Here is a 23,692-nt window from a genome sequence, read left to right as displayed (position 1 = left end):
TGTGTGTGTGTGTCTCCGGGTGTTTGTATGCCCCTGCCCCTATCCTTATGTGTGTGTGTGTGTGTGTGTGTGTGTGTGTGTGTTTGCCAGAGGGAGGGAGGAGTAAGAAAATTAAAAAGAAATGGAGAGACCCTAGCTGCCTTCTTTAACCACTAGTTTTAAAGCATCCCACTGCACCCCTCCCCCTATTTTCCTGCTCTAGACGACACACACTTACACAACCGTGCACACACTTACACACTTGCACAGGCTTGCATGCTCCTCGCTTCTCTCTGATCTCAGAGGGTCTACTCTAGACAGACCACATGTATTCTGTAATGGCTCAGACAAAACATTATGGATGAAAATAAATGTAATATTGACATTGGTTTTATTGAAATTGTGTTTATTTTGGAATATGCAGTAGGGTCTGAAAAACCATAATGAAAATCTTGGTTTTCAAATCTAATTTGAATCTCAAAATCAATAGTTTTAGCATTTAATAAATTATAGCATTTGATAAATGAAAAAGACATATTTACAATTTGAAGGTCACTAATAAAATGTAATAAAATTTGTGACATTGCCAATGGGTAGTCTGTGGTACAAAAGGTCAGATTTCCTTGCTTGCATTAAAGCACACAAGATGGTCTTTGGAACATTTATGGCATAAAGTGTTATTGTGATTAAAGCAAACCCAATTGTACATATAGACATACAGACATTCAGAAATTCATGTAAGTGTCTCATTTTAACTTAAATTGGTATGCTGATAAAATCATTTGGAATTTAAAAAATGTGTTAAATATAAAACCCACTAGTGGTCTCACTTTCGGGTTCCACAATTTGTGCAAATTTGCTTTTTGCCTACTTCCATTTTTTTATGTTCTAGATAATTTTTTCCATCTCTTTCCCACAGTCATGCAGTCCTCAGAATCTCCTTCCTCTCAACCGGATTCACTATGCTCCAACAACAGTTTCTTGTTCAGTGATGATGAGACAAATGTTTACCTGGACAGGCATTCGTCTCAGTCCAGTCTCTCTAACAGAAGTGGTTACAGTATGAACGGAGAGCAGGAGCGTCCTGGATCTCAGTGGGCGTGTGATGGATTCAGTGACCCTGAGAGGACACAGGGCAACAGTCACGCTAGGTCAGCGTCTTCGTTCATCTCATCATTTCTCTCCCTGTCCTCCTCGTCTTCATCTGGATTAGGTTGTAGCATCTCTGAGAGTGAGCGAGGGAAGAATGGAGGAACTGAAGGAGACCTGCTGTTTGCTCGTAAGGTGAGAATCTTTCCACCAATTCTCAATAGTTTACACCTGGTATTAACATTAGTCTTGAGTGTTCCAATCAAATGTAGTCAGTTGAGACCCGTTACTTTTTACCACTAGTACTTGTATGCAAAACAAATATGACTCCTGTGACTACTTGTGTTTGAGGGTCTTTGAATTAAAGGTAGGGTATGTAATTTGTTTTATAAACACTTTTTGTTATACTAGTTGAAACTTCACATCCTGATAGCAATCAATAGTAGAAGTGGACTAAATATTAAACATGTACATATATATTCTGTGGAAGTCTCAGGACCAAAAAAATGGTCGTCCAATCATTGCATTCGGACCAAATATGATGTCCTATCTGCTTGTCAACATATGTGACCCATGCTTGGCAAAATGAGTCAGAATGCGAACGGGCTAATTACGAGCTACAGGCAAAACACGTGAAAAATGTCAATAATGTAAACTTTGTGAATATTCATAGCAAATTCTGAACCTGAACCTGAGTCTGAACCATAGACTGTAAAAAAAGATGGACGACGCCCCTTCACTCTCTTCCATTGGTGAAAAGTGAAGCCGCCAAAGTCCTAATATGGCTGATAAGAACCTAAGTCTGCGCAGTAGTAAGCGTGAAGTTGAGCCGCGATGTCAAGGTCCCGCCCGGCGCCCACACTCTCGCGGAAATGGTTAGTACAAAGTTTACTGTGTGAAATAAACAGTTATGGACATCTAGAAATTAAAGTTGAAGCTCCAATCTCCTGAAAATCCCCCAAAAAGTCTCTTGGTGCCTTAGTGACTACTTCATTTAGAGAAGCTGTCAATCACAGCTGTCAATCATGACGTCACATTCCCATTTTTATAACATCAAATAACTAACTAAGATCAAACTTGTTTTAAAAAACGAACACTTGAACTTAAATCAGCATGATTAAAACAACCTTAAATGACAGAAAACATCTTTGGACAAAAAATTATTTGAAGTGTAATTTGATTGTTTAGTTTCCATCGCGCCAACTTCATGGGGAGGGCGGGGTTTATGACCTATACTGGGACCAACCACCTGGGGGCGATCGAGACGTTTTGGCATCACTTTTCAGGACTTGTGTGGCATGCTTGGTCTGAACTAATGAAATGTGATTTTCAAACTCATGCTGATGTAAACAAAACAATCTTACTCGCGCTGACTGACAGATCCGAAGCGTGCGCACAAAGCTCAATCCCGACATGCACAGAAGTCTGCACTTGAAGTCTTTTTTTAATGGAGAATGTGAAAATAACAATAACTAATTTTTGAAAATTTGCTCATTTGCGACTCATTTTGCCAGTACAGATCACATATGTATTTCCTCCCTGCTCGCACAGACATCACACATCAACAGTGCATTGTTGACACAGTCACCGGGCGCTCTAAATAAACAGCAGTCATCTTTTACAGTTCCTCCTGAACAAAAACAACAAGCTTATACTGCATTCACGCTGTGTCATAACTGAAATTACGAGATGGCAACCCATGACGTTCATCCTCAGACTCTTTAATTTATGTGCTTCTATGTCAACACTATCAACGCCGAAATGAATCTGCAGCAGTCAGGTGGTACTAGTAAGAGCTGTGTAAGTTGTTTATGTTCATTATTATTGTAGGTCTTTGAGACATGAGGTAATTTAATGCCATTACTCGTCTCGTGACGCTTTGCAGACTCTGCTGTGTGTGTTCATGTATTTTGAAGGAGGCGTGGCTTTGGAGACGCTCTGAAGTGAGGGTGGGATCTCATGTTTTCAAAGCTAGCTTGCTATTGCTAACCTCTCAAAAATTGCCTACCCTACCTTTAACAGTTTACTATATCAGTGTATTGTTGTGCATCGTGTCGGCACAGTGATTATCACAAAGGTACCTGAATTTTGATTCTGCAAACAATGTTTTGAGCTGAAGACTCACAGTTATGTAGTCAAGTACCTGTATTAAATGAACATAAGATGAGCATGCTTCACACGACATGGTCTACTTTTATTCCTTTCCATTTATTCATTTAGCAGATGCTTATATCTGCTTGGTAAACAGAAGATGTTCTGAGAACAGATGGTTCTTAACTGTAAAGACACACATGGCCAGCAATGTTTAAAACCTTTGTTTTTGCACAGATGTTGATTGCCAGGTGAGTTGGTGGTCCTTCACTATCTTCCAGGACACATCAGGATGCATTAGTGTTTTCACCAGAACCTTTTGACCCCATTTACATCTGAATTTAGTGCTGTCTACTTATGCTGGGATTGTATGAAACGGATATTAATATCAGATGCAAACAGGATCTTAGAGAGTTAGTTTGAATATCACATGATGGTGGCTTTCTCTCCTCCTCAGTGTTTAGAGCTCCAGGGTTTTGTTCGGCCTCTGCTGGAGCTTCTAAACGGACTGAAGAAAGGAAGATTTGACAAAGGTGAAATAAAAGCACACTGTCTCTGTGTCCAGTCTTTAACATGTCTTTATTTGAAGTTATACCACTGTAATGGGCCTGTAATAATCTGTGTAGTTTAGAGTGTATCAGCCTTTTTATGTGTGGTAATTTATTTGCATCTGTTCTCTTGTTTTCTGACTCTTTTTTTTTTTTTTTAATTAAAACGACTCTTTCTGATTTCATAAACACGTTTACTACTTGTGATTGGCAGGTCTGAGCAGTTTTCAGCAGAGTGTTGCAATGGACAGAATTCAGAGGATTGTGGGAGTCCTGCAGAAACCACATATTGGGTGAGAGAGTGTGAACATCAATAAGAACTCTAGCATAAAATTAGATGTTACTTCTATCATGAGAGAATACGCAAACAGGGTTGAATTGCAATATTTTAGAGTTGTTATATATATAATCTCACCTTTTTGTTTGCAAGTATTTATGACATTATTAGAGACTCCATCTTCTGAGCAAAGTCTTGTTATGTATAGACATCAGGACATTCTAAGGACATAGACCAAACTTTTGTAAAAAATCTGCAGAAGCTGCTATAAAAAGCCATACTAACTACAGAACAGTTTTGCTTTCTGCCATTGCTTTTTGGCAAGTGCAAACATATCTTAATATTTCTTAAAAATAAACAACAATGGAAACCAACAGGCAGATATTAATAAGTAATTTAATTTGTAAATATACAATCTGTGGACATTTTTATTATATTTGCAGATTAACTACTACCTTTTTATAAGAAGTTAATACTTTTATTCAGCAATGACTCATGAAGTGAAGTGAAGACTTTTACATTGTTACCAAAAAAAATCTATTTAAAATAAATGCAGTTCTTTTGAACTTCCTAGTCACTGAGGAATCCTGAAAAAAAATTTATCACGGTTTCCACAAAAATATTAAGCAATGTTTTCAACATTAATAATAATACATTCTTGAGCACCAAATCAGAATATTAGAATGATTTCTGAAAGATCATGTGACACTGAAGACTGAAGTATGGCTGCTGAAAATTCAACTTTCATAGGAATAAATTAAATTTTAAAATGTATTAAAATAGAAAACAGTTATTTTAAATTGTTATAATATTGCACATGACTGTTTTTACTGTCGTTTTGATCAAATAAATGCAGACTTCGTGAGCAAAAAATTATGTTTATAGTGGGTTTTCTTAAAAAACAAAACAATTTACAAATTAAATTTTCTGGAAAACCTGCATTTTAACTTTATCAGTTATTTGACTTATATTTTTGCCACTAAAACAACTATATTCATAGGATCTATTCTTTCAAATTTGACAGTTTGTTGATTGAATTTCAACTCAGTAATTTGAGTTCTTTTTAATTAATTTTGGAAAAGCATTTAATTTTCTTTGTATTCACTATTTTAAAGTTAAAGCAACTTTTCTTTAAATTCAGTCTAAAGTGAATGGTGAGACCATTGTGCCTCCTGCTGTGTTGATTGCTCATATCACTGCTATGATGCACTACCATTGCAAACCTCCTAAATGTCACTTAATGATGAGGATGCAAATGCAAGTAACAAATGTAGATTTATTTACACAAATAAACAACAAATCCAGGATAACAGGTAACAAACACATGAAGCAGAGACAGGTGACAATGACAATGATCCGACAGTTAACAAAACAAGAGACAATGCTTATATAGACAGATCTAAATAAATAACAGGTGTGTCAGTGCTGATGAGGTAGTAATCAGTTGATCTGTCCAGGTGATGACAATCAGCACAAACACACACACGAACGGACCCAAACAGTACCCCCCCTCTAAGGAGTGGCTTCCAGACACTCGATACCGAACAGAAACAAGAGTCCAGGTGGGTGGAGGAACGGAGGTGGACCTGGGGGAGGGACAGAGGGCTTGAAAACCAAGGCGGAGCCGGTAGAACAGGAAGCCAAGGCGGAGCCGGTTGAGAAGAAAGCCAAGGCGGAGCTAGCCGAGCAGGAAGCCAGACTGGAACCGGAATCCAAGGGGGCGCTGGAGGCAACAGGAACCTGGGTAGAAGGATAGACAGAGAGACAAGATACACGGAAGGCCTCACGGCCAGGTTAGAGGGTTCAGTATTCGCCATCTTGGATGAGGCAGAGAGTTCAAAGAGCTTGGGATCGGCCATCTTGGGCCAGGCAAAGCGTTCAAAGAGTTTGAGATCGGCCATCTTGGGTAGGAACTCAGGAACGGTCATATTGGCTAAGGCCGAGAGTCGATGGAGCTTGGGAACGGTCATGTTGGCTGACCTATAGGGCACAGGAAACTCAGAGGCGACCATCTCAGCTTTGACAGGACTCTCAGGAAATACAGATACATGCCTTATGGTCAGGACAGGGAATTCAGGGAACTCCGGTTCAGCCAACTTGGTCGGAACAGGAAGCTCAGGGAACTCGGGTTTGGACCTTTCAGCCATGACAGGAACTGCCATCTCGTGAACAGACTCAGACGATTCAGCCATCTCGTGAACAGACTCAGACGATTCAGCCATCTCGTGAACAGACTCGGGCATGGCGACGGCCATCTTGGGAACTGGATCGAGCATGGCGGCAGCCATCTTGGGCACTGGTTCGGGCAAAAGCTCATGCAGGCTTGGCTCTACAGCCTGCATAGCTTGGTGCTCACTACTCCCCCCCCAAAAAAAATTATTAAGGTGAGACCACCTCCTCGATCTCACCTCTAAGGAAGGGAAATCCGCTCCCACACCATCAAAAACCCTACTCATCTCAGTCGACAACACTTGAAACGAAGCACAGCATGGGTGCCGGTTCTCCCATATAGCAGTTCCCCACAATGCCGCTCGACCAGTGAGCAGAGTCAATACAAACGCCACTTTAGAGTTCTCCTTCTCGAACATGCTGGGTTGCCTGGACAGATCCATCCATCCATCTTCTTCCGCTTATCCGGGGCCGGGTCGCGGGGGCAGCAGTCTAAGCAGAGATCCCCAGACTTCCCTCTCCCTAGACACTTCCTCCAGCTCTTCTGGGGGGACACCGAGGCGTTCCCAGGCCAGCCGGGAGACATAGTCTCTCCAGCGTGTCCTAGGTCTTCCCCGGGGTCTCCTCCCAGTGGGATGCGCCCGGAACACCTTCCCGGGAAGGCGTCCAGGAGGCATCCGGAACAGATGCCCGAGCCACCTCAGCTGACCCCTCTCGATGTGGAGGAGCAGCGGCTCTACTCTGAGCTCCTCCCGAGTGACCGAGCTTCTCACCCTATCTCTAAGGGATCGCCCAGCCACCCTGCGGAGAAAGCTCATTTCGGCCGCCTGTATCCGGGATCTTGTCCTTTCGGTCATGACCCAAAGCTCATGACCATAGGTGAGAGTAGGAACGTAGATTGACCGGTAAATCGAGAGCTTCGCCTTGCGGCTCAGCTCTTTCTTCACCATGACAGACCGGTACATCGACCGCATTACTGCAGAAGCTGCACCGATCCGTCTGTCAATCTCCCGTTCCATCCTTCCCTCACTCGTGAACAAAACCCCAAGATACTTAAACTCCTCCACTTGAGGCAGGAACTCTCCACCAACCTGAAGTGGGCAAGCCACCCTTTTCCGACTGAGGACCATGGCCTCGGATTTGGAGGTGCTGATTCTCATCCCAGCCGCTTCACACTCGGCTGCAAACCGTCCCAGTGCATGCTGAAGGTCCTGGCTTGATGAGGCCAACACGACAACATCATCCACAAAGAGCAGAGAAGAAATCGTGTTGTCACCAAACCTGACACCCTCCGGCCCCTGGCTGCGCCTAGAAATTCTGTCCATAAAAATCATGAACAGAACCGGCGACAAAGGGCAGCCCTGCCGGAGTCCAACACGCACCGGGAACAAGTCTGACTTACTGCTGGCAATACGAACCAAGCTCCTGCTTCGGTCGTACAGGGACCGGATAGCCCTTAGCAAAGGGCCCCGGACCCCATACTCCCGGAGCACCCTCCACAGGCCGCCGCGAGGGACACAGTCGAATGCCTTCTCCAAATCCACAAAGCACATGTGGACTGGTTGGGCAAACTCCCATGAACCCTCCAGCACCCTGTAGAGGGTATAGAGCTGGTCCAGTGTTCCACGGCCTGGACGAAAACCACACTGTTCCTCCTGAATCCGAGGTTCTACTATCGGCCGGATTCTCCTCTCCAGTACCCTGGCATAGACTTTCCCAGGGAGGCTGAGAAGTGTGATCCCCCTGTAGTTGGAACACACCCTCCGGTCCCCCTTCTTAAAAAGAGGGACCACCACCCCGGTCTGCCATCCCAGAGGCACTGTCCCCGACTGCCACGCGATGCTGCAGAGGCGTGTCAGCCAAGACAGCCCCACAACATCCAGAGACTTGAGGTACTCAGGGCGGATCTCATCCACCCCCGGTGCCTTGCCACCGAGGAGTTTCTTGACTACCTCGGTGACTTCAGCTTGGGTGATGGACGAGTCCACATCTGGACAGATACATATCACACTGATTAATAAAGTCTTTGCAAACATTGGGCTCACCCGCATATCTCTCCGGGATAAGCAGGTTCGTCTCCGTTCGATCACTCGACTCCGTAGGTGTGAGAGGAACTGGCGGTATGGGTGTCGCGGTAGGACTCTTCAGACCCTGAATCTGTCACGCCAGTTCCTCCATCTGTGTCGCCAGTGCCCGTGCCGCACGCCTCATCTCGGCGTCTCTCTCCCAATGCTGTTCTCTGCGAGAGGCGTCGAGATTGATAAACTTCAAGAGAGCCGCGGTACTTGCTGCATCCATGTTTGGTCGGATCATTCTGTCACGTAATGGTGAGGATGCAAATGCAAGTAACAAATGTAGATTTATTTACACAAATAAACAGAAATCCAGGATAACAGGTAACAAAGACATGAAGCAGAGACAGGTAACGGTGACAATGATCCGACAGTTAACAAAACAAGAGACAATGCTTATATAGACAGATCTAAATAAATAACAGGTGTGCCAGTGCTGATGAGGTAGTAATCAGTTGATCAGTCCAGGTGATGACAATCAGTACAAACACACACACGAACGGACCACGGTTAGCCAACCGTGACACTAAATGCACATAGACAGATTTATCTCCTCTTGCCTCAAACTCTTTCTCATAATCAGATGGGAGAGGGCGAATATCAGAACACAAGGTCACTGGTCTGCTTGTCAAGCTTGATATTTGTGCATGTTGCTCTCATTTTGATTTTCTAACCTAAATAATTGAAAAAGCTTTGAAATTTATTGGTTTAAAAAAGTCACAGAAAAAAAAGAATTTCTGTTTGAAAGTATTAAGTATATTTGTGTATGGGTAATACTGAGGATGTTATTTTTACACATGGAACTCTTTTGAAAACTTTTACTATGCTTTTAGTTTTATAGCTGCCACAAATAACTAATCGTGGAAATTGTTGATTATAGCATTATAGGGTATATAATATATATATAATCTAGAGCAGTGGTTCCCAAACCTGTCCTGAAGGACCCCCAACACTGCACGTTTTCTTTGTCTCCCTAATCAAACACACCTGATTCAACTCATCAGCTCATTATCACATGGGTTAATGAGCTGATGAGTTGAATCAGGTGTGTTTGATTAGGGAGACAAAGAAAACGTGCAGTGTTGGGGGTCCTTCAGGACAGGTTTGGGAACCACTGATCTAGAGGTTAAAAGGAATTGGATTGACGGTTGTGCGAGAGACGTCATCGACCAGTGAAGAAGTAAGTGTTAATCCGTCTTGTGCTGATGTTTTCATCTCTATTATGTACGTTAATAATAACCTGGAAATAGAAAATTTGTAATTTTGGCAGCTTAGTTTTAATAAAAGCTGTTTTTGGACTAGCAGAGTTCTGAAACTTAAAGCATAGTATAATGACTGTTTATATATTAAAATAATTTAATTTCTCAATTCATACCCCTTTAATTGGATATGATCCAATGGAAGACATTGAATTAATGGAAACTGGGAATGGGGTTTCATATTAGTATTATTGTAGTTTTTTGGAAATTGTTCAAGATGAACACTCAAGTAAGCCAGATGTATGTTGTAGGTTAATGATTAAGATGCTCTAAAGTTATATTGTTGTATTACTTGTTCACTTATTGCTCAAAATATTGTTATTGTTCATATTATGGGCAGTCTTGGCCTAATGGTTAGAGAGTCAGACTGGTAACCCAAAGGTTGCGGTTTCGATTCTCAATACCAGCAGGAAATGACTGAGGTGTCCTTGAGCAAGGCACCTAACCCCCAATCACTCCCCAGGCGCCACAGCAAAAGTGGCTGCCCACTGATTTGGGTGAGTGTTCACGGTTTTCAGTGTGTGTGTTCACTACTCACTATGTGTGTGCACTAACTTGGATGAGTTAAACGCAAAGGACAAATTTTGAGTATGGCTTACCATACTTGGCAGTCACTTTCACTTTTTCACTATTATTCATAATGTAAAAAGTTATTGTTAAGTGTATGTTTTACCCTCAAGTTCACACAGACATCCTAAGCACAGTAACCACAGGTTAATGTACTTCATCATTTACTATGAACATGTTTCACTTATGTTTGTCCAAATTCGTTTTACATAATGTAAAACCTAAAAACCTAAAATGTATTTCTTTTCAGATATATTTATGTTATTCTGCTTATTGTCTTGTGTGTGTGTGTGTGCGTGTGCGTGTGTGTGTGTGTGTGTACAGAGAGAAGTACTTGCCTACTTTGCTGCAGATAGAGGGAATGCTAAAGCTTTGGTTCCCTCAAGTGACTGCTCAAGTTTCCGTGACACCTAACCCTGCTGACTTTTCACTTCGAAACATTTCCACCCATGGCAAAAGCAATACTACTCCCCCACACAAGCACAAAGACCAATTACATATTCCAGTCAAGGTTTGTGTGAGGCACACAGCATATTAGTTTGTGTATCCATTTACACTATGTGAATTTGTAGACATTGATGTCCTTTCTTATTTTCTTGGCTCTTGCAGAAGCGAAGATTGAGCTGGTCAGACACAGACTCGCGCTCCTCTTCTCCTCCCGTGGTGTGTAAGCGCACCAAATGTTGTGAAGAGCAACATCAGTGGCCATATGTTGATAAAGAGGAGGGCTCTTCAGGGACCCCTTCCCTTTCCTCACACATGAACCAATCAGACAAGCGAGTTAGTGAAACCCTGGAGCACAAGGTCATCCGATGGTCAGGTTCAAGACTGACATGGGTGCACATTGCTCCCATCTTCTCCCCACCAAAATCTGGTCCCTCTCATAAAGGCGGAATGGCTAATGATAGAGGGAGCGGCAGCATCCTCCTTCCAGTTTCCCCTCTCACCAGCAGGAGCAGTCCAGCCACGCAGGACAGCTTCATCTCTTCCACCACACCTTTTTCAGAGCCAGCTGGATGTCAATGCCAGTCTGTGAGTTTAGGGACAACAAGTCCATTGCAGGAATACACCCAGATACCACAAATCACAATGAAGCCTTCAAACTTAGAAAAGCAAAGCCCTTTGCAAACCTGATGCAGAAAAACCAAGCACAACCAGCCAAAAGTCTTCTCTGTGTCAGAGAAGAATTGAAGTATGGGATGTTGAAGTGGTTGTCTATTACAGTAATTGAAAAAAGTATTTCTAAAGAATCTCGAAGAAGTTTAAACTCAACATATAATACTTTTTTGGTATCGATTGGGTTGAAAAATTAGCTGTTTCTGAACTGGAAATGAGAGTACCCAAATTAAAGGTTAAGTGTGTGAGTTTGGTGCCACTGCCATCATCAAATGGAATTGCAAAAATAATTATTTCAAAGAGGTTTTCAAACACTCCCCCATCAGGAATTGGTCAGCCAAACAGAAAGCCTTGCCCATGGCATTGGTTGAGCCAGTGTTGTGCTGGACAGGATGCTCAAACAGTGTTTGCATGACACAATTATAACTTCCAAAAAATTACACAGTACCTTTAAGGAAATTTTATATCATGCAGATGTTCATTGCCTTCAGGAGTGTGTGTTTAAATCTGAGGGAAAGACATTGCCTTTGCTTTAAACCTAAAATGAGGTCAAATTAAGATGAGAGAGCAATCATTTTAATGGAAGGATAACACAAGGTCAAGCCAGTGGTAGAACTTAATAGAACGTAGATGGCATAGAATAAAAGGGTTCGTTTTTACTATAAGTGTGTTGTTTTCTCAAATTGCTACTGAGAATGTTGGGATTATATTTGTGTTAATTACAATTTGAAAAGTTGCCAGTAATACAACACAGTTGTAGCATGAAAGGCCCATTTTGTAGTTCTGATGAAAAATGTAGCAGGATCATAACTGACTTTTCAATACCTGATATTTTACGAATTTATGAGTGGATTGTAACAGAAGCTGTTACAGTTTCTTTTACTGCATTTTATAAGTGTGTGTGTGTGTGTGTGTGTGTGTGTGTGTGTGTGTGTGTGTGTGTGTGTGTGTGTGTGTGTGTGTGTGCTGGCAGTGGTGGGGTTTTAAATGTAAATCAAACCACTTTATTTATTTGCTGTAGAATCTGTGACAATTGCTCGAACTGGAAAAAGTACCCACAACTAATATACACATAAGTGATGATATCTCAATCTGATATAATGTAGGAAATTATGTAATACCCAGGTTGAAAGAGAAGAGAAAAGAAAATTTCCAGAATCTGCGAGTCTGCTTGAAATATTGTGTACAGTGCACTGAAGGAGGCTAGATGGGAAAACCTCCTGCTCCTCCTCCTGTCAGATGTGAATTTAGGTGCTTGAATGAGGCTGTTCAGTGATATGAGACGTCCATTTAAACAAGGGTCAGAAGTCAGAAAGGATAAAAAAGTGCTAATATGCCAACCTTTATTTATTCCATTGTTGTTTTCAATATTTATTTATGTTTATTTGTGTATGTATTTATCCATATGGCAGCTGAAGTCATTAGAGCTTGATCAATCATGGAGTATTTTTCTCATGGAGTTGCTGCACGGAAAGTAGAGGAAAAAATGAAGGAAATCTGATATTGGAAAACCTGTGCCTTTTCTCTAAAAAGGATATTCATATTCATACTCATATTTGTTGATTGTGTATTTTTATCAAATGGTAGAGAACACAAAATCTCAAAACTTTCTTATGCACACTTTTATTAATGAGAAAACTGCCTTTGGAGACAAAGTATCCATTTACCACTAAAAGCACAGTGAATTACAGTAACCAATAACAAATGGTTAGATGACAAATGTCAGTCAATTGGTTGTCATAGCAACATTCAAAGTGGTGCTGTATTTTACATTTACATTAATAATTTCACTTCAATCAGTTGAATCATTTAACCACCAAATTTCTTGGATCATTATTTTTGGAGCTGATGAATTATAATGTTGAATTGCACTTATGCATCAATTAATGGGACAACAATTGCATCAACTTCACATGCTGCTAAATTACTGATTTTTTTAAAAGAGATTTGAATTGCTTAGTGTCCAGCTGCCCTATAGCTATAGAAATTCTAGCCATGGTAAAAAATTAGAACTGATAACTGCATCACCTTTATTATATGTAATTTACTTTTTATGTAATGATTTTGTAGAAGTTGCACTTGTTTTTATTTTGTCATGTTTTATACTGTACAGGTTATTTAAGACAAAGACCAAGAGCATACAGATTCATAAAGGATGTATATTGGTTGTTAAATCTGTATTTTTAAATAACTGTTATACCATGCACTCTACACACTGGAAATCTTTCTGCTGTCTGTCCTTCTTTCCAGTCACGTTGTCTTTCACCTGTTTTTCCCTTCTTCATCCTTTATTTACTTTTATCTTTTTCTCTGCTTTTTACTGTTATTCATGCTTTTTTCAACAAAGACAAACCTTTTAATAAATAATACATGGAATGTACTATTTGAATGAGTTCTGTTTTATTGGTGTATTTACATCAAAAATCAAGTTTTTAATGTTGTTTTGTCTATGAGGTGTTTTTAATATGCTTTAAGACAAACCATGTGCAAATTCATGCCAACACCATTACTGAGTATTTTCTCCTAAAAACGTCTAGGTTACCACTGTAACCTGTTCCCTGAGAACAGGGAACGAGACACTGCGTCGATGGACGCTTTTGAGGAATGAAGGTCTGTAGAGAAATACATTTTAGTATTAGTTGCACACAAAAAATGAAAGAAGACAGTCTTCTTTCAGCCACTCAGCTCTCACCTGTGGAGTGCGAAGTGAAGACTCACCACACAGTTCTTTATGAACATGAGGTCTACCACCATTACATGCCTGAAAGAGGCACTCACTCTAACCAAGCCAAGGCGGGCCGTCAGAACATCGTGGAAGAGAGGAGAGGGCTAGGATATAATTACGCCCTCAGGGAAGGTGATCCATCAGCAACGCTGTTTGCGTTTGTGCTGGATCACCTCCCTCAGGTTCCTCTTCTTGCGGGAGTCCCGCCTCTTCTGTGACCTACTCCTCCATGGAGGGGGGCGCACGAGAGGCGAAGCTGGCTCTTTAGCCCTGTCTATGGTCCTCAGACTGTGACGGGCCAGGCCCTCCCGCCTGTCTGGGCGTGGACACGGATCTTAGCGGTATACAGGTTTTAAACAGCTGAGCGCGCCTTCGCCTCTGAATTTTCCAACTACCACCTGCACAGAGGTGCCGAAAGTTTTTCAAAGAAAAACGCTCACAATTTGCACTGGCAGCTCCCTCGAGAACTGCCTGTGCGTGCTCTTCCCCAGACAAAAAACGCACAATTCGTGTGCATCACCCAACATCAAATACCTTGGGCACAGGTCTGCACACTTCTGAAAGCACTCAGCCTTCTCAGTGCATTTCACAATTACCTTTTTTTAGCGCTTACAGACAGAACAGTCCCTGAAGACTAAAAGATGAATGTCATGTTTGCAAGGCGCCCTTATATACTTCCGGGTCTCACATTGATGATGTCATGGGCTGTCGCCGGTCAATAGGATTGCCGTGAATTCAATAGTAGTTTCAGACACCTGTCACGCCTGAAGCTTTCCCCAAAGCGTCAATCGACGCAGTGTGAGTTCCCTTTCGAAAGGGAACAGCAGTGAACCAATGACAGTCTCAAAAACGCGGTTTGAAATCGCCGTTGTTCTCCTAGTCACAAAGCTGTTAACCAATCCCGTCAACATGCAGGCAGGCTTTAGCATATCATTAACTATGCTGCAAAGCAGGGGAGTCTCGAGAGAAGCCAGGTTATCCCAGTATATTTTTCTATTGATATGAAAAATCGGGTACATTTAGCAATATAGCAGGTGAATTATGTATATAATGTATATTACAATGTTATTATGAACTATATGCCTTTCTCCAATGAAGTTCTAAGATGTTCAAAGCATTTCTAAGGATTCTGATTTTTAGAAGGCAGACTGAGATGGCGAACGGGAACATGGTGAAACATTAGCAACATGTTATTATCTGTTTGATAACGTAGTCAAGCAAGAGGCTAATCATATTAATAACCGTTAGGCTATGTCTCCAACGTTGCAGAGAGCGATACATAAAACGTATTACCATTTTCTTAAACACCGATTTGTATACAAGTCTGTATAATTCCACTTCTTCTGAAACAGTTTCTGGTTCAATTATACTGGCTGAATTAAACCAGTATTTCCACTTGCCAATGTACACCGTTTACTACAGTAAAGTTGAGCGAGTGGTAGTCTGAGTTCGTGTGATTGAGTAGAGGCGGGGCTCATTTGCATATTCATGTATCAACATTCTAAATGAAACAAGGCTGTAGAGTTACATTCAAGCCATTTTAAGGCATGAAGAATTTTTTTGCACTGGAAAACCCATCTAAATATGTGTCAGACACCTCAGTTTGAACTGTTTTTTTTGTTCTCACCATTTCCCCTGCCTTGTTTGTTGTCATAGTTACAGATTTGATTTTGTCACTCAGTTCAGGTGTGTGTGTGTCTAATCATCCTTGTTTGCCTGTGTATTTTAGTTTCCTTGTTTCTGTTCTTTGTTGTTGGGTCTCGTCAATGTTTGGATGTGCTATACACTACTCTCTTTATGTGGATTTTCCTGTGGATAAATTAAAGACTGCCTAATTAACTTCATGTTCTTGTGTGTTCTAGCAACACAATCCATGACAGAATATCCTACCCAAAAGTGATTAAGACAGCGAGATATTTCTCTATTTCCCGTTAAATAAAAAAAAGTTTTTCACCCTGGACTCTCTCTCATTCCGGTTAATATGCCTTGAACAGACACCTTTCCCGAATGACTGTCTGTTCTCGTTCTTGTACGTTGGCCTGAACATTGCCCAGCTGACAACGGCACCATCTCCACTCCCAACCTAGTGCCCAGCCAGAGACCATCCCGCTGCAAGGAGCAACAGCACAAGCCCACCGCAGACCAAGAGCCCAGCTCCGCCGCAATGTTTGAGCCTGCGTCAAGAGGAGTAATCGAGCTGGACATCACCCTGGAGCCTGAGCTAGCTGCTTCTGACCAGGTGTGCGAGCCGGCTGCCCCATCCTTCGCCATGGGAGCCCTCGTGGAGTACGAGGGTATGGAAGTGAGCCCAGCCCACCATCCCGCCACTGAGAGTGAGAGTCTCCCATCACCCCCTCAGTACCTTCCCAGCCTCCTCTAAGTGGAGTGGCTATACCTTGTGCCTGCTGTGAGCCACCTCCTCCTGGGCGTGGGGAGTCCGTGGCTCCGCCTTCGGCCTCAGAACGCTCCAGTCCACCACGACCCGTCGCCCTGGCTCCTTTATCTGGACTCCTTCCTCCCTCGACTCCAGCAAGGACCATCGGGCATTCGGCCTCGCCGGGCTCCATCGGACCATGACACCACCTTCGCCATGGACCTGTGGGCCATCCGCTGCTCTCCGGCCCTCCACTCCTACAGCTCCAGCTAGTTCCGCCCTTGAAACCTAAATTGACAAATGAGACACCCTATGGTTGACCACTGGGGATTCAACTTTGAAAGTGTTGTGAAACGTGCAAGAAGCAATATGATGTAATTGTGCAGAAATGTCACCACAGGTATATTTTTCCAATGAGCTTAGGTTGACACAAGGCAGTTTTGAAAAAAGAAAGTGACATGTGAAGGCCAATGGTAACCCCTACTCAGAATTTGTCCTCTGCATTTAACCCATCCAAGTGCACACACATTAGGAGTAGTGAGTAGTGAACACACACTGTGATACACACCCATTTCCTGCCGGTACTGGAATTGCACCAGCAACCTTTGGGTTACTAGTCGGACTCGCTAACCATTAGGCCACGACTGCCCCCAGAGCTTTTGAGGTAGAGGTCTATACTGACTGAGGCAGGTAGTTCTCTAATCGAGCATAGTTTCAGTGAGCCAAGTGTGTTCTGCAGGGGGTACAGATTTAGATATTGCACAGGTCTAGAGGAAGAAAGACTTGACAGTTTTAATCTGTTTGGATTGAGTGGGATTTAACCTCATCCCAGCTGGTGCCCATGACTCTGTGGTGGCTATGTTCATGTAGATGTATGTTGGAGAAAATGAGCTGTGTGTTTGTTTTCATGTGCCAATGCCTTCAGGGTGATTTAGTCTGGGAATTAAGCATTGCATTTCTATTCAACCAAACAATACACAGGAGTAGTTTTTATCCCCCAATAGGGGTGAGTTGAATTAATTTAGAACTGATATAAATCTGGTTCTGAACCACCAGATTCAATTTTGGCAAAACTTTTCTTGTAGCCATGGTAACTACAAATGAAACAGATTTTTATTTTTATTTTTTATAATCACCATCATCAGTCTATCTATGTGACAAATGCTCAGGTGTTCAAATGTGTGTACATGCAATGAACACACACACACACACACAAAAGAACAGCCTTTTTAAATAAAACTATAACATTTTTGTTTGTTTTGTAAATGAATTCACATGGTTAATTACATACATGCCTAAACATGGTTAATTGATTACAAATGTTATTTTGTAGACCCACAAAATACCACATGACTGGCCAGATTTTTGGTTTATTTAAATCACCACAACTCCTACACAGAGGCAGTGTGCTAGTACTCCACAAATATCACACACATACACATATACACACTTTCACTATAAATGCATTTACAGAAAATCATGCATGCAAATCTACATATACATAAACTCACTATGGATGTTTCCAAATCTGTAATAAAGCATGCCACGCACACTCTCTTTGATACACACCCACACCCACATACACACAGACACCCCTCCCCTCTTGTATCCAAGCAGTTTTAGGCAGAGATCAACCCATATCCACCCCCACCCCTCAAACCCCCATCCTACTACCACAACATCCTACCCCACCCTCCATCTGCCCCTCTTCTCTTCTATTGGAGGAAAGAAACTAGGGGAAAAAGCAGGGGGAGGGTGTGGAGAATGTATTGCCTCTGTGTCTTGTGTGTGTACTACTATGTAGGACATTAAAGGAGAGAAGGTGACTTCATATTATTTTGGAATGCTTAAATGATGAAATTTTGTGAAATTCTTCAACAAAATAGAACAACTTCCAAATGTACAAACAGGAAATTAATTTATGTACAAAACATAATAATTGATTTTCTTGTTTAATTTTTCAGAAATGTTATACTGAAAATGCACTTTTTAAAAATTGTAATCTATTGTAATATATTATATTTTGCTTGTTTACAAAGCAAAATGTTAAAGTGCATCTTAACAGAGATGAATTTGGGTAAACTGCTGGTATTATTTTATATGTCTGGAGGAGAAAGGGTTGGAGAAAGTAACTCGTCATGCCCAACTCTGTCGTGTCTGTCTCTCTCCCCTGCTGTGTTCATTCAGAGTGCTCCATTAGTACTCACGCGAGCTGACTACACACACACACACACATTCTGCAACACTGCTGTGACACACAAATGCAAATTAAAGCACACGTGCAAACACACACACATGAAAAATCCTCATAAAAGACTGAACAAAATGATATACCATTTATATACATGAATATATGCATGCAAATACATCAGTCACAATTATCATAATTTTTACAATTATAACTACAGAGCTATTTTCTTTTATAAATAGTAGAGAAACATGAGATAGCTGTTGATTGGCTGTATTGTAGTGACACCTCCTTAATATGGCACGTGCTTGGCTGCAGTGATTATACCACTGTTTAGTGGAACAGGCAGAATATGTGTTGGTTTTAGTAAACCAGTATTTGAGTAGCCAAATCACTTGATGCTCTGACTTTGAGCCACATGGATTAGGGTATTGTAGTCATTAGTCTGACTATAACACCAGGCATTCTCTGTTCTTATAGAATTGAGTGATGATTGTGACACCCTATAAGTTCTAAGCTGTTTTGTGTGTGTGTGTGTGTGTGTGTGTGTATGTGTGTGTGTGTGTGTGTGTAAAGATGTACAGTGTATTGTCATTTTTCTTCTTCCAAAGGGGCGAAGGTGGAAAGCGATGCTAAAAAGGAACACTCCTCCAGGCTTGCTGTATTTGGGCCAGCATGTGTATGTGTTTCTGTGTCTATTGTGTATTTTGGACAGCAGTCCCCTATGAGTGTATGAATGTGTCTGTGTGTATGTGGTGTCATTGAGTTAGTTTGACCATAGCACCTAACCTTGGTCCTAACACAACTACAGAGAGACTACTAAATTAAGAAGGCAGACAGATAGTATGTAAATGAAGTATTTTTGCATTACTAGACAGAAGTTCAGCTGTATGCAAGAGGCGTGCCCTGAAACATGCACAAAACATTTAGTACTATGAGCACACCTTCACCTTCTTGAACTGAGTCTGACATATGTACTGTGGTGATTTACAAAACTGTCATACTCCATACTAATAAACTACCAGTCCACATAACTGATGACTGTAAGAATTGAGAAATTACAAAATGCCGGACAGTCTGGTTGAAGAGCGACCAGACCCTGAGAGGACAAAGGACCTCTCTGGAAATTAACATTTGAACTAGCCCTCGTGCACTATCGAGACGAAAGACTCACCCCCGAAACATCCTACTCTACATTTCATTCCCTCTTCCCTCAACCCCTCTCTCTCATGCTCAGATCACCTGAATTCACCCAAGAAAATGTATAGTTTAATGTGAATGATTATCACAGAGTATTATTCATGTTTGGTATCATTTAAAATATCACCGTGCGACTGGTACAAATGTCTCATTTCCAAATAAGTAAAAGGTTTTTAAGAGTTTAGGGATAACTGGCACACAAAGGAAGGTACATATGGTCTCCTACCCCCCCAAAAGGTGTAACTTATATAATATAAGTATATAATGAAATGCAGCAGGGGATTCGGGGCCTTTTTGTAACTCAAGTTGGCCCGTGATGCTAAGAGTAACTCTTACTTAAGAGTAAACTCTTAGCATCATGTATCTTAATGCTGGGTCGGGGCCTTCTGTTTATTCCAGAGCATTTGATGTTTTGTATCGATTATCTTTGAATTGATTACGAAATTGGCATGATACATTTACCTGACATAATAAATTGTTACATTTGATTATTCTAACCGACTTTGGCATTATTTTAATTAAAGAGTTAAAAGGAATAGTCAAACATTCGCTCACATTTAATGATGCACAGATATCATTAAAAACCTTTTCATTTATGGAGTCAGATGAAATAACGAGAGAATACATATTCAAATGTATTACATTTAATCAAAAAATACTTTGCCTCGAGAAAAGACAGTAACACTTCCGCGCTGGTCGGATGCCGGACTTTGGGCCAATCGAGCGCAAGCTTACATGACCAACTAAAATAGAAGATGGAACCTCCCAACAAAGAGCAGTTCTGACAGTAAAATCTATGATCTTAGATTTGCTCTACTGCTGCATTAGGATTCTAGCCCATTTAAAGGGATGGTTCACTCAGAAATTAAACAATTCAATTCAATGTAATGTAAAGTGAACCAATCAATTTTTTTTTACATAAAGTGTTGAAGACCGAATAGGATGCTATTCTGTCATCCATTGTAAATGGATGTTGGCTATGATCTGGGTAAATTAATAATTAATAAATAATAAATAAATAAAAAACAATTAAGCTAATTAAAATAAATAATTAAATTATTAATATGGATACTTTTAACACTTTTTCCCATTTTAGGCTCTTACTAAGAACCTATATGTAAAGATCTGTGTAGGTTATGTAATAAAACTGTAGTCCATGCCAGCATTTCCTGACATAAGCACATAAATAATCATTCCATGCACGTACTGTACATAATTCAACACTTGAATGAATCCATATGCATTCACAAATGCAGCACTATACAAATGCCCTCCCAATGGGGACACAAAAAAATAGACATCATACACACATTGTGCTTTGATATTAGCGGTAGGATGGAGTGTGCAAATGCACTCAGCCTCATTATGTCTTGATCTGTCTTTCCTGACCATCAGTAAGAGCAGAAGAAAGAGCAAGAGAATAAATTACTCAGAAGACTGCATAGTTGTGCACAGTGGCATGCGTAGACCTCTGCTGGGGCAGGGGTGAAATTGAGTTTCGGCTAGGGGACAAGAACAATCCTCCGTTGGCTAGACCATCCCATTTAACAATGCTCGGTCTGACCTTCGTGGGCTTTGAGTCCTTCGAAGGATGCAGCCTCTGAATCAGGACACAGCTAATAAAAACTAAGATTAGATAAACAAAACAAAACATAACATTGTGACACAGGATTACTGGAATGCAGTGGATGGATTACACTCCATGACCTAGATGGTGTTTGGGAGTGATTATGTGAAGATTCCAGACTCTGGCCTGGCGGCCATTTTGGCTGAAGACTCTGGCTCGGTGGCCATTTTGGCTAATGGTTCTGGCGGGGCGGCCATGACGTGACAAGGCTTAGGTTTGGCGGCAATGACATGAACAGGCTCAGGCTTGGGAGTCATGACATGAACAAGCTAAGGTTTGTCAGGCATGATTTGAAGAAACTCAGGCTTGGCAGGCATGACATGAACAGTCTCTGGCTTTGCAGGCATGAAGTGAACAGGTTCAGGCTTGGTAGTCATGACGAAGGTGAGAAAGTTCAAGAAAATTCTCAACATAATCCTTGATGGCCTGATGGCCTTGACGAAGGTGCAGGGGGCAAACGGCTGGGCTCATTTTTAGTTGGGTCTAGCTTTCTGTAGTGCATTTCCACTGAGGCGAGTTGTAGTAGAACTTGTAGAACCCAAGTGCAGCTGACTTGACTTTGACTTTGACTTGACCTTGACTTGACTTGACTTGACTTGACTTTGACTTGACTTGACACAAGACTAGGGAAGCACAAGACATGGCAAGATGACATGGAACGTGACTAAGGCTACATTCAGACTGTCAGTCCAAATCCGATTTTTGTGCATATCTGATTGAAATCTGATCAGATTTAGCAAGTGTGAACAGCAAAAAATAATTTGGAAATCCGTTTCAGTCTGACCGCTCTCATTGGATTTCGCGTGGTTTATGTGTTTTTCTCACGCGTGTTATTGCAAAGTGCCGGATGAGCAGAAGACAATATAATGGAGACATGTTTTAAAACCGGTGGAGACGACAGTGCGGAATAAAGCAGCGCATACCAGCCTCCTAAAGCCCTATTCGGACTGGATTAGTTTTACATGGAGAAGTGGGATAAAGTAATTATTACCCGAGCTTCTTAGTAATTTTATACCCGTCTGAATGTGCTATCTCAGTAATCATTGCGGACTATGTAAGTAAAGATTACAGCGACTTTTATCTTCTGGAAAAAGGTCTGGAAAAATGACCTCAGGTAATACTAATCTTAAATATGTACATAAATATTCCGTCATTTCAGTTTTCAGCATTTTTTCAAGTATGGAGGCGCTTGAAAAAGCATTCAGTTGCGTTCTAGATGGTGAGACAAGTCTGTGTTTTCAGCATTCCGTTCTGATCAAAGAGAACGTCAAAAGTACTTGTCAGAGGCACAAAAACTCGTAAATCAAGTTACCGCTCCCACTTCTGCTAGTTTTACTGAGATTTCTTATCCCGTTCGAATTTTACAGAAGTCTTGTGGTAAAATTACATTACTCCATCTACCCTTGTGAAACTAATCCTGTCCGAATAGGGCTTCTGTTTCTGCCGCTGCCTCATAAGACGCAGTAGTCCAGCGCGGCGGCTGCATAATGTCATGTTATAAATAAGACAACATCTCTATAGCAAACCCCTCTATGTTGCAGTTGTTATTGTTGCTGTTTTTGGCTTAAACCTACTAACGCAATGTGATTATCATAGCAACCAATGCAGATATTCCAGAAAACGAAGAAGGAGCTGCACGGACACACAAATCTGATCGGAACAGTTGCAATTAATACACAGTGTGGACTTCAATAATTTTAGATCAGATTTCAATCGGATACACAAATGATCGGATTTGGACTGACAGTGTGAACAATAACAGACATGAACCAAAAACCTCGCCAATCAGGTGCTAAGCAGAAATAATCACTGCACTGTGATTTTCAAAAATACACTAGCATGGTATATTTTGTGAACCAGTCATAAAATGTAGGCTCATTTTCATGATATTAAAGATAATTATATTTTATAATGTAATATAATTTCAGAGGGCTTGTTAAACAGATCAAATCAAATATTTCATTTTCATAGCATGATAAAATACCGTTATTATATTGGGATGACAAGGTGGATCATTGGGTAGCAGTAGCACTGAGCAAGAAGGTCCAACCGTTGGAGACATGCAGGCAGCACTAGTGAATTGGTGATACTTAATTAGTTTATTTAGTGTAAATTTAAGCAGTTTTTTTGGTACTCAATTTTTATTGTATTAGAGGTTAACAATATAAAAGAGGTATTGTAACAATTCAGATACAACAGCAACACTTACACCACCCTCCCTCCCCCCCTCCCACCCCTACCGCATGAGATACAACATAACTATCAGTGTAGCACAGTCAATGTTATAGAACAGTCAACTTAGTGTCCTTCCAGTAAAATGTCCTGAACTCTGGTAATACCATTGTTCCATGTTTGTATAGTCCAAGTTGTATAGTGGCAGAGGAAAGTTCAAGAAAAAGAATTTTAAATTT

General features: G+C 41.2%; 1 protein-coding gene across 1 annotated transcript in view; it reads left to right on the top strand.

The window, feature by feature from the left end:
• The window catches only part of LOC311067384 (circadian-associated transcriptional repressor-like), a 14,348-nt gene extending 798 nt beyond the window's left edge, over positions 1–13,550 (top strand). Inside the window, exons 2-6 of the mRNA XM_084089213.1 lie at positions 999–1,263; positions 3,617–3,692; positions 3,922–4,000; positions 10,376–10,562; positions 10,661–13,550. Coding sequence (XP_083945339.1) covers positions 1,042–1,263; positions 3,617–3,692; positions 3,922–4,000; positions 10,376–10,562; positions 10,661–11,185 — 1,089 coding nt within the window. The 5' untranslated portion in view covers positions 999–1,041 and the 3' untranslated portion in view covers positions 11,186–13,550. The remainder of the gene's footprint in view (positions 1–998; positions 1,264–3,616; positions 3,693–3,921; positions 4,001–10,375; positions 10,563–10,660) is intronic.
• Positions 13,551–23,692: the final 10,142 nt, after the last annotated feature.

This window comes from Abramis brama (genome assembly GCF_963993115.1).
Source record: "Abramis brama genome assembly, chromosome: 17".
Classification (NCBI taxonomy): Eukaryota; Metazoa; Chordata; class Actinopteri; order Cypriniformes; family Leuciscidae; genus Abramis; species Abramis brama.
This window is presented reverse-complemented; position numbering and strand designations above follow the sequence as displayed.